Below are 13,810 nucleotides of genomic sequence, written 5' to 3'. Positions count from 1 at the left end.
ATCGATAATGATAACAGTAGTCTGGATAAACATGTTCATTTTAATCCTGGACATCAAAACCCATATGAATTTTTCTATCTTTTCTTATATTTGACTAGCTATGGCAATAGTATTTGCCCTTACTGGTCACCTGCGAGGCTAGTAAATACAAGTATGTCATTTTATTCTGTATGATGTAGAGGAGCAGGTGTTTGTGACTGTGCTTGGCGGGCAGGCGAACACAACAAGGGCCTAGCAAGGGAAGGAGTCTTTGTGAGCCAATGATGGCCTTTTGTAAGGTGGCGCGGGCTCAATTGTTAGAAAATGCGCGGTAGAAATTGTCTAAATTGACTATAACCTTTTGATGAACTCCATAACCTGTGAATGTACCAACAGAATTTGTTTTGAAATTGTTATTACCTGTTTTAAGTGAAAGTTTGTTTTAGGAAATCAACGCTCTAAATATATTGCGAATCTCTGACAAGATGCTGGTTTAATATTTTATACAACTAAACAGCTGCTGTGTGTAGTATTTGGCTTGTCTGGTTTCGCAGAAACTATAAAGATCGCTGGAGTGCGTGGTACAAGCTTCGTAAACGAATCGCAAACAATTAAGCGCGCGCCCCCTTAGTCGGCGAATACATACATGTGCCATCACCCGCAATGCTTTGCGAGCATTAATTAAATAAGCGTAATGTTTGTAAAGCTGCGTGGTTTTCGGAGAACACGGTTAAGCCACTTATATGGTAACCACCGCGGGTTGACACATGATTCTCGAGTGCAACCTTAAAAAGGTGTATGAAATTGATATACCTTTTTGTCACTGAATGTGTGATACGATAATAAAGAAATCCAGATAAGTTTCAAAGAAAAAGAAAAATATACAAACGAAAAAGCTCTCGATTTTTAGCTACACATACAAAATTTTCTTATATACAAAGTTATTTACGAAAGGCATCACTAATTCTTCGAGTATTCTCAAATTGGCATCATGGCCGCGTAGCTTAAACGGGTGTAGAAATGTGAGATTTTTTCTATACTCTGACCAAAACGTAGACGGACTATCGCGTGAATCTCCATAACCGTACTTGGTGCTCAAGTACAAACCACCGGGATTCTGAACATTTCTGGTGTAGTCTAGAAAACTCATCATAGTTGGAACAGCAGTTTCCAGGAAAACCCTATGTTTAAAGAAAAGGGATGATAAATAACCAAGTCTTTCTGCCAGGCGGCCAGGGATGTACCAAATATCTCCACGAGAAGTAGGTATTGTATCATTTCCTCCAGAATTGGCATAAAAAATCCTAAAACTTTCGTTTATCCATGGTTGTTCAGTATTGTTACGAAGGTCTCTGAGGACCTCCCCTGTTCTTTCCAAGATGTTCGTTTTCTTCCACCATGGCCAGTCCGTAGGGGGCTCACCCCCTAAGACGCCACCACTATTAAACTCGATATGATCACCAAATAGCCAGATTTTGGTTCGATCTTCACTGAATACATTCCACCATTGGAACAGAATGTCGTCATGTATTTGCAAGTAACCTTCGTATCCTGGGTAGTCTCTGGCCGCTTTTCCCAGGCACTCATACCCCCAGTACCCATTCTCGTGCGCCACGCCCATTATCCCAAGCGTCTCGTTGGCTTCAGCACCACACACGATTATCTTGCGAAAGGCCTTCTCGTAGAAGGAACGTATGATAGGAAGAGTCTCGTAATACGGGTAGTGATAGATAATCACCAATACTACGTTGTATAGAGGAGATGTCGGAGTGGTTCTGCTCATTTTTGACACCATGAAGCCCGGTTTACCTGATGGAAGAAAATTGGAAACCGATAGTTAATTGATAATTAGCAAATTTTTGAATTTTTTAAATTAGTAATTGATGATGGCATCGCTGGTTTCCATATGATCGCACCCAATCGTACTGGAGGAACTCATCCTGCGATCATATAGAAACCACTTTGCTATCGGTTGCGATCGTACGGTCAAATAATCTGCGATCGAGTGCAAGTAATTCAATTACAAATCAATAAAAGTTCGCAATTTGCGCATGTTATATTACCGTCATGCACAGCGCAAATTTTTCTATTGCCTTGTTCTTGAAGGCTGGTTTCGATATCATTACACCCGATCGCAGCTTGTTTGACCGTTCGGTCGCACGATGCGAAAACGATAGTGTGGACCTGAATCAAGTGATGCGTTTTCGGCGAAACGAACCCGGATACTTTTGAATCCGTGTTGGTGTCGACGACCCTGTGACCTTTGTCAGACTCGTACCCAGTCGCTAATTAATAAAAGGGCGCGCAATGCGTTATGGAGAGGGGATTGCGCGCCCTCATCTTCCTTCCCAGACATTCTTGCGCGCCCTCTGTTCTTTTATAAGCGACTGGTTTTATTAATAAGCGACTGGGTACGAGTCTGATATCAAGCGCGAAGTCGCACGCAAAGTAAACAAAAAAAATACTTTGTGAAGCTTGAATCTTGCCCGCAACGTGCCATGTACCAAACCATCCTAATATTGGGCCCTTGCGGTTCCCATAAAGCTAAAGCATGTTCAACAAAATCAAGTACCATTGTCACAATGTGCGATTTGTGATATATTGATATGTGATCAAGCTGATCATATTCATTATGAAAACATCGGCTGTCAAATTATATTAGTCGAGATCAAACAATCACATTTTCAAACGTGTGACTATCGATTACTCATTGATTGTAATATATCAATCTATATCACCACACAACATTAAAGTTTCCCGACTAGATTAAACTAATTTAGTATTAAATGAGTGGAAACGATTTGTCTGCCTAATTCTACACTCCAAGTGCTTCGCCAATAATCTAACAAATTTTATGTATGTCGCGCAATTCCTTTGCTGGGCGACAATATTGATTTTCGGGTGGAATTTAACGCCAAATTAACTAATCAATAATGCATTTTAGCATTGCGGGAGGCAGGGGGTTACTGAAAATTGTAAATAATGTTTTTTATCCTGACGACTTCGAGCGATTTTTGCCTCTTTCTTTGTTTCATTATATATATAGGCGCCTGCACCCGCGAACGGGTATAACACAGTTTGTATTTAACTGTTCTCCGCCCTTTTACGGCGAGCTTCCCTTTGTTTTAAATAGGTTTCATATCTTCTTTTGTCGTATGACGTGCAGATGTTATTTGTGATCGCCCTCCATTCCTTTCTATTATGTACATGATAGTTCCACGCTTCAAGGACGCATCCAATGAATCTCTAGATATAGTGTGTTTCGCCTCTATCCTTTCCAAATAAACTGTGCCTATGTGGAATTCTTCTCGAGATTTCATACAGTGGTTCGACAGATAACTCTCACACATCACTCATAAAAGGAAAACATAGTTTCTCACTTACCAACAACATCCGACTGGATAATTATGAGAAGCGCCACGAGGAGGCAAGCAACAATAAATACGAACATCTTTCGATTTACCATGGCCGATCTTTTGCTTTAGAAACGTATAGGTTTTTATGGAAATTATAAAATAACTCGTTATCTGTGTTGTAAGCCGGCGGTTTCACTTCACAGCAGGTTTAAGGTCATTGCTCAGATTGTGTGTCCCCTGCGTATACTCTGTTGTGGACCGAAAACGGGCTGCAGGATACTTTGACTAGGAAATGAAGTCTAATCTCTTCATGGCCAGAAATATTGAACCAAAACGGGAGTTGGACCGAGCTTTTCCTATTTTGCATATCCATTGTATTTGCGCGCATTTGATTGGTTCCTGAAATCCACAAATCACGGGTCTTAGACCCGTGAAGAAATGGCGGCTAAGACGAGAGAAAGGTTTTTATCGTACGCTTAATTCGATCTCTTCCGTTGATCTTTTTTGCGATCGACCTTTGAAACGAATTCAAGGTAAAGGTCGGCTTTGGGAAGTTGATCGGCTTATCTTAGAGCGCAAGACCACAGAAGGCAAGGTGAGTTTGACAAAGTTTAACTTACAGGTCACATCGCTCCCGGCCTCGTGTCATCGTATTTTTGTTGGGGTCCGTTGCCCCCGATGGCTTCTTGCTATTTACGGTATTGCAGACAAAAATATACTACTCTGCATTCTGATAATCAGCATGAATACCTCGTTTTATGGAAGGGCTTCTCTCCCTACAATGCAACATGGGAACCTGTCGAAAACATGACGTCCGAGTGTGTCCGGTACGTCAGAAGCTTCAGAAGCTCAACTCTACTGGGATGCGAACCTACTATTTACCACTAGGGCTTTTTTCACCTATTAGTTTCCAAATTTAAAAAAAATTGAGACTACAGAATAATAAATAATAGGCAAGTTGCATATGTAACAGATCCACAATAGAAAATTGCCTAAAATCTAGCTCAGAATTATTTTCAGATGCTTTACTTAAATCCTCTTGTGTATTTGTCTTTCAGCTTGTTCTACTCCCCACCTATGCCTGATGGAGGTGTCCTTCATTCCAATGTCGCAGTCTTTCGAGCTGAGGTTGAAGTGCTTTTGAAATCTAGGTCAAGGTTACCAGTAACCTTTTATTTCAGGGGAGATGTTTTTAGATATTTATTTAATTTTAATGACTCCAATTGGCATTATCTCGAAAGAGATCAGTTCCCTGCCACATATTTTCCAAAGGGCTGGGATCAGCTGGCTGACATGCATGGACAGGGGATCAAAGTATTTTATCCCATGAAGGTTAGAAGCTTTGTTAGCTTTACAACAAAGAAATACTCCAGACAACCCCTGCCAGTTTTATTACCTAGGGCTTTTCAAGAGAAAGTAACAGTTTGTTTCGTTAAAGTTGCACTTGGTGACAAATAAAGTTAGTAGAGCCTTAATTTGTGTTCCCTCGTCTTTGCTTTATCTTAATTTCCTCTTCCCAATATTGGGCATTTCGTTTGACATAGGGACGAGGGAGTTTCTCCCTGTGCTTTAGCTTGCCCAACCTAAACTCTGCTTGCAGAACCTCACAGGGGTCATCAAGGTGGTTAGATTTCCTCAAAACCACTCTTCTTGCATCATCATTATTTTTCTCCAGACCTATAAAAGTATTTATAGTAAACAAACTTTCAAAACTTTTCACTTTTTGATTTTTACAAAAAATAATATTATTTACCCACCTTGACCACTAAACTGCTTCAGGTTTTGATAGCGCCTTATCATGGCTGGAACATGATAGGCTGCAATATGCATGTAGCATGTCACTCGCTCTTTTTTGTAGCCAAGCCTCACATCACCAAGGCTACCGAATTTGGTTATCCATTCTTTAGCCTTTGGAATTTTTGTTACAAAAAACAGGTATAATAGTTTTGTCAGATTCTATCAAGATCATACTGGTTTTTTTAATTTTTTATAAAACACTTCTAGCTTTACCTCTTTTTGATAGACTTCCATGGATGGTGGTTTCCAGTTAGAAACACAATCAAAATACAAATGGTGGAAATCCTGGAATCATGAAAATACAATTTATATCTCTATAGCTTACTTTTTAATTTTCAGTGAGAATGATTTCAGCATAATTATGCTAAATTCACCTTCCAGATTTCTGCAACCCTAGCAGCTGTAGATGGCTGTAGGACACCAATGAGCTTCTCTGGGAGCTTTTTCAGAAGTTTCTTTCTATCGCTACCCATCAAACTTGTGAAGTCATAGGTACCACTTCCCCTACCATCTGCATTAAGCTTCTCCCACACTTGAAATGATACCCCACACGACCGTATAGTTTGTACTAATTGACTCAGATGGCTTGTGCTTCCTTTGTTTGATCTTTTACTGATCTGAAATATATAAAAAAATTTCTGCTATGAGTAAACTTTTTTGTAGCGGCATTTCCTTAAGCTCAGTGTCACTTTACATTTTTAAACTTTACTACAACATACTACAATTCCATTGCTAACAGTTTTTCCACTTCTTATAGTAATTGTACATGGACAGTCATTCATGTCCTAAATAAGTGCTTTATTTGTCATAAAAAGTATATTATCAGGTAGATTGTATTGACCTTTTCCTTTTCATCCCACTGCATTGCATCTTCTATTGCATTATCTATCAGGATGTCTGTCACCCTCAGCATTAAGTGGAGCTCATCTATTAGTATGTGGTCAGGTTCAATGTTGAATAGGGGTTTATTAACACAGCAGTAATTCTCTCCCTTCTTTCTTTTTCCACACTCGATAATATCCTGTAGGGTCCTGCGTAGTGGGTCCTTCTCATAATACTCATCATCCTTGCTCATGTCACCTCTGGGGAAATTACAAAACAATTACCTTGTATTGTAGGTCACTTAGACCTAGTATTCTTAACAATTTTTACCTGTCTTTCTTGTGAACTTTGCACCAAAGACAAGCATATGCTGAGTTTGCAGCACTCAAACCCATTGTTTGTAAGAGGAACTGAAAAAAAAGAAACAAATTACTAGATTAGTTTTTCTTTTTAAAATGTCACATTCTGCTAAGAACCTGTAGACGACTGTTACTTTATAGTCTCCGCCCAGAAAGAACTCTACATTTATCTTCTTGCCATCAAGTTCTACATAGCTATCATCTTGCACTGCATCAATTTCTTCAAGAACATCTTTCAAGCTCTCTGCTATTGTCTCATACTTCTCTGGACCATTGATAACTGCCACTGTGTGTGTACCTCAAATGTATTTGTAAGATGGTATAAGAAACATTGGAATGTATAGCCTTGTCCCATGTATAGCCAGAGATATAGCATATAAATGAGGTACACATACCTTTCGAGGAAAGCAGATCATCAGGTGCATTCAGTATTGCAAAGCTAAAAAGGGTGAAATTTGAGGAGCGGCTCATTCTGGCCCCGTCACCACTGAGCTTTATCCTGACATGGTCTGTAACCATACCACTTGCTCTCTGTTAAAAGAAATGGGATACCACTTCTATTTTAACTTGGGTATTTATGATTAATAGCAGGCAGTCTATATTTCCAGCAACCAGATTATCTAGTAAATATCATGAGTGCATATGCTTATTTTTGTAAATATCATTACTGTGCTGTATGTACAAATCAAGATTTGTTGTTGCATTGATGTTTTCTGGGGTGTGATTTGTTGTTGCATTGTTGTTTCCTGGGGTGTGTGTGTGTGGGGGGGGGGGTATCATTTCTTAATACATTTTTGTACATAAATCCTGATTCAAATTACTAACAACTCACCAGACTCTTGATTTGCTCTACCAGTCTCTCCTTGAAAGAGAACTGGGCTCCTGGAACTTGTCCTGGAGTGGGCCTGATGTTGCACTGTTTATTGAGCTCTGAGCGACACTGTTTTATGATATAGCCTCTAGGGAAGCCATCAACTATTCTTGACACCTTTTGGATAAATCATCCCCAACACCAAATTTGTCCATCAAAAATAGAACACTTTCTACAGTGGCTTTGTCCTTTTCATTAAGTGACAGGTATTGGGCATTCTGGCCTGTTGTTTTGGATCCACCTTGACATGCTGTTGACAAGTCCAGATTGTAGTTTTTCTCATTGACAGAGTCAGTTACTTGGAGAAAATCAAGCTCTAAGCCAAACAATTCTACAAATGCAAGTGCTTTCTCTGCTTTATTTTTTAGTATTTTTATTTTTCGGTTTTTACTTTGTTCGGTCTTTAATTCAGGGATGGGAGTCCCCACATTTGCATCGCATGTTTCCCTCTTCAAGTGCCTAATTTGCTGTCTCAAGGAGTCATTATTACCCTTGAGCCGTTGCACCTCTTGTTTCAAGGCTGTAACTAGTTCATCACGTTCTGCAATGGAAGAAGTTTCCTCGACTCGTTCTTCCACCAAATCCTTTATTTCTACAACTTCTTTCCTCAAGAGTCGGACTTTGCAAGCGCTGGTGCAAAAGTCCAAGCGCTGTTTCACCGATCCCCGTACGTTTAGTTTCTTTTTCTGTGCCGAACTTCTCCTGCATAGATCGTCCAATCTTTTTTCAAGTAAGACGCTTTCTGAGCTGATCTTCAGAGTGGCCCCTATAGACTTGTTTAGCAGGTCGATGTACCGAATGTCCTTCGTTTTGATTAAATACCAGCCAGCAAGGAGGGGTCGCGGCAAAGTTATATAACCGATTACATCGTTTTCTGCAGGGCGTTGCTTGTGCTCGTACCTGGAGTCACTTTCCGTCAGTAAAAACTCAAAGAATGGATCCGTCCTTTGTAATATATCCGACATAGTGTGATGAAAACCTACCGGACTGGTGTTTTTGTTTTCTCGTTACGTCGCCATTTCTTTGATTACTCAGTCATTATAAACTGTAAACATTGCGTAGTATTTTTTTACTACGCGCGTACTACGATGAAACTACAACTTCATTCATGAACTACCCGCCAATGAAATTCCCGCTAAATTTCAAAATGATTGACAGATAAAGCCTGGAGAGGAACGGCCTTTAGCAATACAGGGCTCCCGGCAGTCTTAGACAATTCGTAGCAACATCAACAGCCAGTTTTCAAAGAGAAGGCGCGCGATAAAATGCTTCAACTTTCTCGACGAACGTTCGATTTATCATTCGAATGCCAGGAAACTACGAACAAAACTTCAAGGGAGATCATGCGTTTTATATCGCAAAAACCGAATTACGATGAAGCGGTAAAGACAATCTTCTCGATGAAGACTCAAGGTAAACATGTCTTTATTATGATTCCGATGCAGGTTTTGAGCCAAGAGATGTTATTACTGAGTGCTAGGTTTTATTTCAAGGGTGTCTGAGACAAATTTACGTTATTTTATTCAGATGCATTTAGCGAACAACACAATGAAAACGCTATTTTTAAAACCTACAAAACCGAACTATTTTTTCATTATGTGTCGAACATTATTCTATATCTGTTATGTTAAATCTTTGAAAAATACGATTCCGATGCAGGTTTTTTCATTTTCACATTCGGATACGGTTAAAAATTCGTTTTAGGGTTACGCGTAAGTCATTTCTTAACAAACTTCGTTGTTTCTTGAAAGCCGTTAGTTCAACTTCTGGTTATTAGCGCGCATGTGCGTGGTTCAATATTTCTGGCCATGGTAAGTGTTCAATAAAGCACGTAACCCTACCAACAACATGGCAAGTTGCGTCCTTTCAAACGACGCGCTGTGTAACCTCCTTCGCCATCTGGTAAATAGGGACCTGTACAGGACCCGAAATGATCCCAGGACCCGAAACGATCCCAGGACCCGAAATGATCCCCCAAAAGTTCCCCAACTGATCCCGGGACCCGAAACGATCCCCAGGAGTCCTATTTAACGCCGGCGATAATCGTGTTCCGTGACGCCATTGTAATAAATTTGAATAGATTAATTTTGATATCTATGAATGGCTTTTCTCTTATTCAGCCTTTTTATTATTTATTCAGTCTTTTTATTATTTTTCAAACGAATCTACAATTTTATTGGGAATGTGTAGAATTTATAGCACATAACAATATAGTACCACATTTTCACATGGCACCATACTGGACACAGTCTAGACATTACAGTTTTATGTCCTGTCCTGTGCAGGACATAAAGCCACCAAACTTTGATATGTTCCATTGGTGACACATATTAACAGGAGGTACCAAAGAAGTGCACGAGAAGGGGAGGGATAAAGGTAATTTGTCAAAATGCATAATTATGGCCTAATGAGATATGCTGACACCATAAATGCACCAAACGTGTCAAATATGATCCATAACCAACGCTTAACAGATTTACCGGAGAATAACAAATTTGCACTTCCTTGGGGAGGGGGAGGAGGGTGGGGGCAATTGACATTATAAACTTATGCTGTAGAGACACTAATGACACATTTGATAAACATACTTCTTGAGTGATCCTTAGCATAATTACATGGAGTACCACAAACATCAGGAGTTAGAGGGCTTTGACAAATTTACCTGTACCCTCCCTAATGAGGTGCAATTTTGTGACACCCCTTGTTGATCAGTCAAGAATTTTCCAAAGAACATATACTGTATACCAAGCTTGGTACCTTTATAACTAGCACTGCTCGCCACTGTGACTAAAGTGCCACTCACCCTCCCCCCTACGAGCACAATCCTATAATTAACTATAGCATTCGGTACAACGAGAAACCTCCATATCTAATATTGAAAACTAGGATGAAAACTTTCACCAAGGAAAGTTTTGAGTCTATGGCCCAAAGCGCGCAACGTTTACGTTGATACGCCGGACTAATATTTCTGCAATACCTGATGCCCTTCTTCTAGCAACACCATATAAAGACTACAAAGTAATATATTTATTTGCACAGAAACAAGAGTAATAGTTACATCTGGTAAATAACAAGAAAAACAACTCATTCACTGTCGCCAATTATTATTGTAATTTTCAAATATAAATCCAGGTAATATAGTATAATCAAAGTTCATTACAAGGGAAATGTATTCACCAAATGTTCCGATCCCCCTGACATATTCACTAAAACATCCGTTCTTGACGGATATATTTGAAAAATTTCCTTGATCAATGTTGCATTTTGAAATCAATTAAGTTGGTTTCTACCGTTTTCTTTTGTGTTCCGTTTCCACGCTGTTCTGTGGGTACCCCCCCCCCCCCCCCCCCCACACACACACCCACAATGGTCCTCAACAGGGGGTGTGGCTTTAAAATGCGTTTGACAAACGAATACAGATTCAAGTTTATTTCTGATGATTTCTTCTGAGCTAGGACGTGAAACTACTTCGTTCTACAGTATAAAAAGAACGCGAATGTGAATGTAACAATTTTGGTGGAAACGGAACTTCTAAAAGTTTAAATATGGATAGAGCGGATTTCAGATGAGTTTCGGAAAACTAAACGCAGATGCAAAACCACTTGCGGTGGAAGCCATTCAACGACAAACCAGTCAGGCTTACGTAGTCATGACGTGGGTATTGGCACGTTTTGATTTAGTTCTCAATTTCACAAAAGACTTTGCCCTCCTATAGAACCTATAGAAAGGTTAACAAAATTCAAGTCGCAAGACTTACTTTCTGCAATCACCTGAAATCCGCTTTATACATGAAAACGATTATTGGCTATTCCACTAATGAACTGTCGTAAGCGTTGCCGTTACTACTTACAGTCGGGCAAAATTAGACCTTATCTACTCTTTCTTAATCTTTCATTTCCTTTTTTTACTCTTTTTTGCTTTGCTGCCTTTGCCTCTTCTCTTTTTCGACCTTTTCGTAATTCCATTTGGCCCTAGAAAGTGAAAAGACAGTTATTAAAACCAATAAGTCACTTTATTTTTAGCCTTGCTATTGTGTATACAGCTATTCCACAGCTACGCACTAACAAAACTTATACTAAGTAACCACCCCCTTTACATCGAAACCGGCCGACATGCCAAATATGCAAAAACGTGTGTGAACCGCATACGAAAATAAAACAAAACAATTTTTTGAATTTGTAAAAACAAACACTAACGATATTCTAACCACAGTGCTCTAGCTTTTCTAAAAATCATACGTATAAATCAAAGAAGTTCCAGGGAAATGTCCTAAAAAGAAAGGTCCGTTAAGGGACGCCATTGAAGATAATAAACGTTTCCTATATTTTTTCTTATTTCATTTATTTATTTGGATGTACCGGATTTCATACCGTATAACGAGAACGACCAAAAATCCAAAGTTTGGAGTTGATTCGGCAAATAACGATCGAGATACAGTCATTCAAAGATGCCAGAATTTTGTAAGACTTGACGCCAAGAGTCCGGTTTTTCGTAGATTACTTTTTTTTAACAAATCCTTGTAAAATGGGATTGCTGTTTCTCGATAACTATTGACCCGATTAATACCAAATTATGAATTTTTCTTTAGGATTCGCCTAAATCACTCACGGTAGGAAACCCGCAATGTACATTTGTGTGTACTCGATGCCAAATAAACCTGTCTGTCCGTCCGTCCGTCTGTCGTTTTTTTTGTTACCAGTCAAGAATATTTGTGAAAAGGAAGTTTTAAAGGGTAAAGGCGTTTCTATTTCTGGGTATATAGGACATTTTATCAATACCTGATCCTTCTTGAGTCGAATCGAGTTCATCTTCAATTTCAAAATCGGCTTTCATAGATACCTAAAAAGTAGCATGTTAATCCATCGGCATTGTTCTGGCGAAAACAAACAAAATCAAAGTGTTGAATCGTTCGAGTAAAGGTGCGAAAGGCTGACTTCGGTTGCTGTTTTGACTTACTGTACAGCATTAAAACCATAAAGACAATTTTAATCTTAAGTTTGATCTAGTTTCTAGCATTCGCCAAAATGTGACAGTTCGCCGGTAAAACGCCGTCTTTTCAAAACAAAAAGGCTGTTTTAACTGCGCAGTACTGGAACTAGTCTCATATTGTTAGCCAAGCTGCGCATGTGCAATGAGTAGATATTACTTTCCGGAAATGGTTTGGAATTTCGAAAATATTTCGGAGTCAGGAAAGATATTCCAAACAAAATTGTAGTTTCGTCTCGGAACAACATTCCGACGCCTCGAAAGGTGTTCCGACGCTTCGAAAGGTATTCCGAAGTCGGAACAGATTTCCGTAATTTTTTTACGGAAGGCGGGCCATAAAATCATATGTATGGCCCGCCTTCCGTAAAAAAATTACGGAAATCTGTTCCGGCTTCGGAATACCTTTCGAAGCGTCGGAACACCTTTCGAGGCGTCGGAATGTTGTTCCGAGACGAAACAACAATTTCGTTTCGAAATTTCAAACTATTTCCGGAAAGTAATATCTACTCATTGCGCATGCGCAGCTTGGCTAACATATTGCATAATCAATATGAGACTAGTTCCAGTACTGCGCAGTTGAAACAGCCTTTTTGTTTTGAAAAGACAGCGTTTTACCTGCGAACTGTCACATTTTGGCGAATGCTAGAAACTAGATCAAAGTTAAGGTTAAAATTTTCTTTATGGTTTTAAAGCTGTACAGTAAGTCAAAACAGCAACCGAAGTCCGCCTTTCGTACCTTTACTCGAACGATTCAACAGTTTGATTTTGTTTGTTTTCGCCAGAACACGCGCATGCGCATACGTTGTTCAGCACTGTCTATTCAAACTCACCCCTTACCGGAAATGCTTAGCGTATCGCACTACAAGACACGTGTCGCACTATTAACTTTCTTCTACGTTCATCTGCGTTTATTCATCTGTTCATATTGTAGTCAACATTAAGCTCCATTTCAGCAAAAAATGGAACAGATATTCTTGCTTGTCTTTATCTTGTTGTTGGCCTTATTTGTCACAAGGTAAGTTCTATATTAAGCTCTCAATTCAACATTGTATAAATGCTGCACATACATTTGGTGCTGTTCATTTGCTTTCTTGGTATGTAGGCCTGGTATATCCTATAAGCCTATCCCGCACACTTTTGATATTTTTTATTCCTAAAAGACATGTTGAAAGCTTTGAATAACAAACTCTTATTGCAGCGACTATCTTGGATATTTTAACTCCTCATTGCACAATTCCAAAGTGGCAGCCATGTGATTTGATGCTACACAGCTGTGGGCACACTTTATTGACCAGTTGGCGACTAATTCCGCCATTTGATAGTAGCGAACTTAGCAGCCCCCCAAATTTATTAGATATGCCAATTTGTAATGTCATAGCATTGAAACTAGCATAAATATGGCTTTGCAAAAGTTTGCACCTCACCATATAAACCTCTATAAAAGATTTGAACTTTCTGGGATTATATATTCACTAGTTTCCATCCTTTGTTACTGTAAATTGACATACCTTCTTAACTACTGGCTTCTGCTTTTAACTTAACCTTCTTCCCTGTGTTTTATTGCAGGGTATCATCTGATGATGATCTAGAAAGATTTATTTCCAGTGTACATTCTCTGTTAAGGGAGCTAGACACGGAAT

The 13,810-nt window shown here is 39.3% G+C and overlaps 2 protein-coding genes and 1 long non-coding RNA gene across 4 annotated transcripts; 1 reads left to right on the top strand and 2 right to left on the bottom strand.

Moving 5' to 3' along the window:
• Positions 1–26: 26 nt before the first annotated feature.
• Positions 27–3,638, bottom strand: LOC5521389 (probable glycosyltransferase STELLO1). Its single transcript, XM_001641122.3, has 2 exons — positions 3,364–3,638; positions 27–1,788 (listed from the first exon to the last, which is right to left on the bottom strand). Exons 1-2 carry the CDS (start codon positions 3,443–3,445, stop codon positions 890–892), a joined length of 981 nt encoding a protein of 326 aa, XP_001641172.2. The 5' UTR covers positions 3,446–3,638; the 3' UTR covers positions 27–889.
• A 298-nt stretch (positions 3,639–3,936) lies between these two features.
• LOC125568035 lies at positions 3,937–4,692 on the top strand. The gene is made up of 2 exons (XR_007312034.1): positions 3,937–4,162; positions 4,394–4,692. It is a non-coding gene; the product is annotated as an uncharacterized LOC125568035 (long non-coding RNA).
• On the bottom strand, positions 4,521–7,316 carry LOC125556787. 2 transcript variants are annotated; one of them, XM_048729310.1, is made up of 8 exons: positions 7,146–7,316; positions 6,709–6,844; positions 6,285–6,364; positions 5,974–6,214; positions 5,507–5,749; positions 5,346–5,417; positions 5,093–5,243; positions 4,521–5,012 (listed from the first exon to the last, which is right to left on the bottom strand). In XM_048729310.1, the coding sequence occupies exons 2-8, from the start codon at positions 6,736–6,738 to the stop codon at positions 4,807–4,809; spliced, it is 1,023 nt and encodes a 340-aa protein (XP_048585267.1). In that variant the 5' UTR covers positions 6,739–6,844; positions 7,146–7,316; the 3' UTR covers positions 4,521–4,806. The 2 variants fall into 2 exon arrangements, with proteins under 2 accessions (XP_048585267.1, XP_048585268.1); XM_048729311.1 differs by lacking the exon at positions 7,146–7,316 and having other exon boundaries at positions 6,709–6,936.
• Between the last annotated feature and the right edge of the window lie 6,494 nt (positions 7,317–13,810).

Source organism: Nematostella vectensis, chromosome 6 (genome assembly GCF_932526225.1).
Source record: "Nematostella vectensis chromosome 6, jaNemVect1.1, whole genome shotgun sequence".
Lineage (NCBI taxonomy): Eukaryota > Metazoa > Cnidaria > Anthozoa > Actiniaria > Edwardsiidae > Nematostella > Nematostella vectensis.
Note: the sequence above shows the minus strand (reverse complement) of the source record. Positions and strands in the feature narration are given on the sequence as shown.

What these genes read in the sequence shown, in the direction of transcription:
- LOC5521389 (XM_001641122.3), bottom strand. Translation starts at nt 3,445, where the DNA reads ATGGTAAATCGAAAGATGTTCGTATTTATTGTTGCTTGCCTCCTCGTG. An exon ending in TATCCAGTCGGATGTTGTTG is followed by an intron (nt 1,789 to 3,363) that starts GTAAGTGAGAAA and finishes TTCTTCCATCAG; the next exon opens with GTAAACCGGGCTTCATGGTG.
- LOC125556787 (XM_048729310.1), bottom strand. Translation starts at nt 6,738, where the DNA reads ATGCACCTGATGATCTGCTTTCCTCGAAAG. An exon ending in TGATCTGCTTTCCTCGAAAG is followed by an intron (nt 6,365 to 6,708) that starts GTATGTGTACCT and finishes CTTTTTTTTCAG; the next exon opens with TTCCTCTTACAAACAATGGG. An exon ending in AGTGGGATGAAAAGGAAAAG is followed by an intron (nt 5,750 to 5,973) that starts GTCAATACAATC and finishes TATATATTTCAG; the next exon opens with ATCAGTAAAAGATCAAACAA.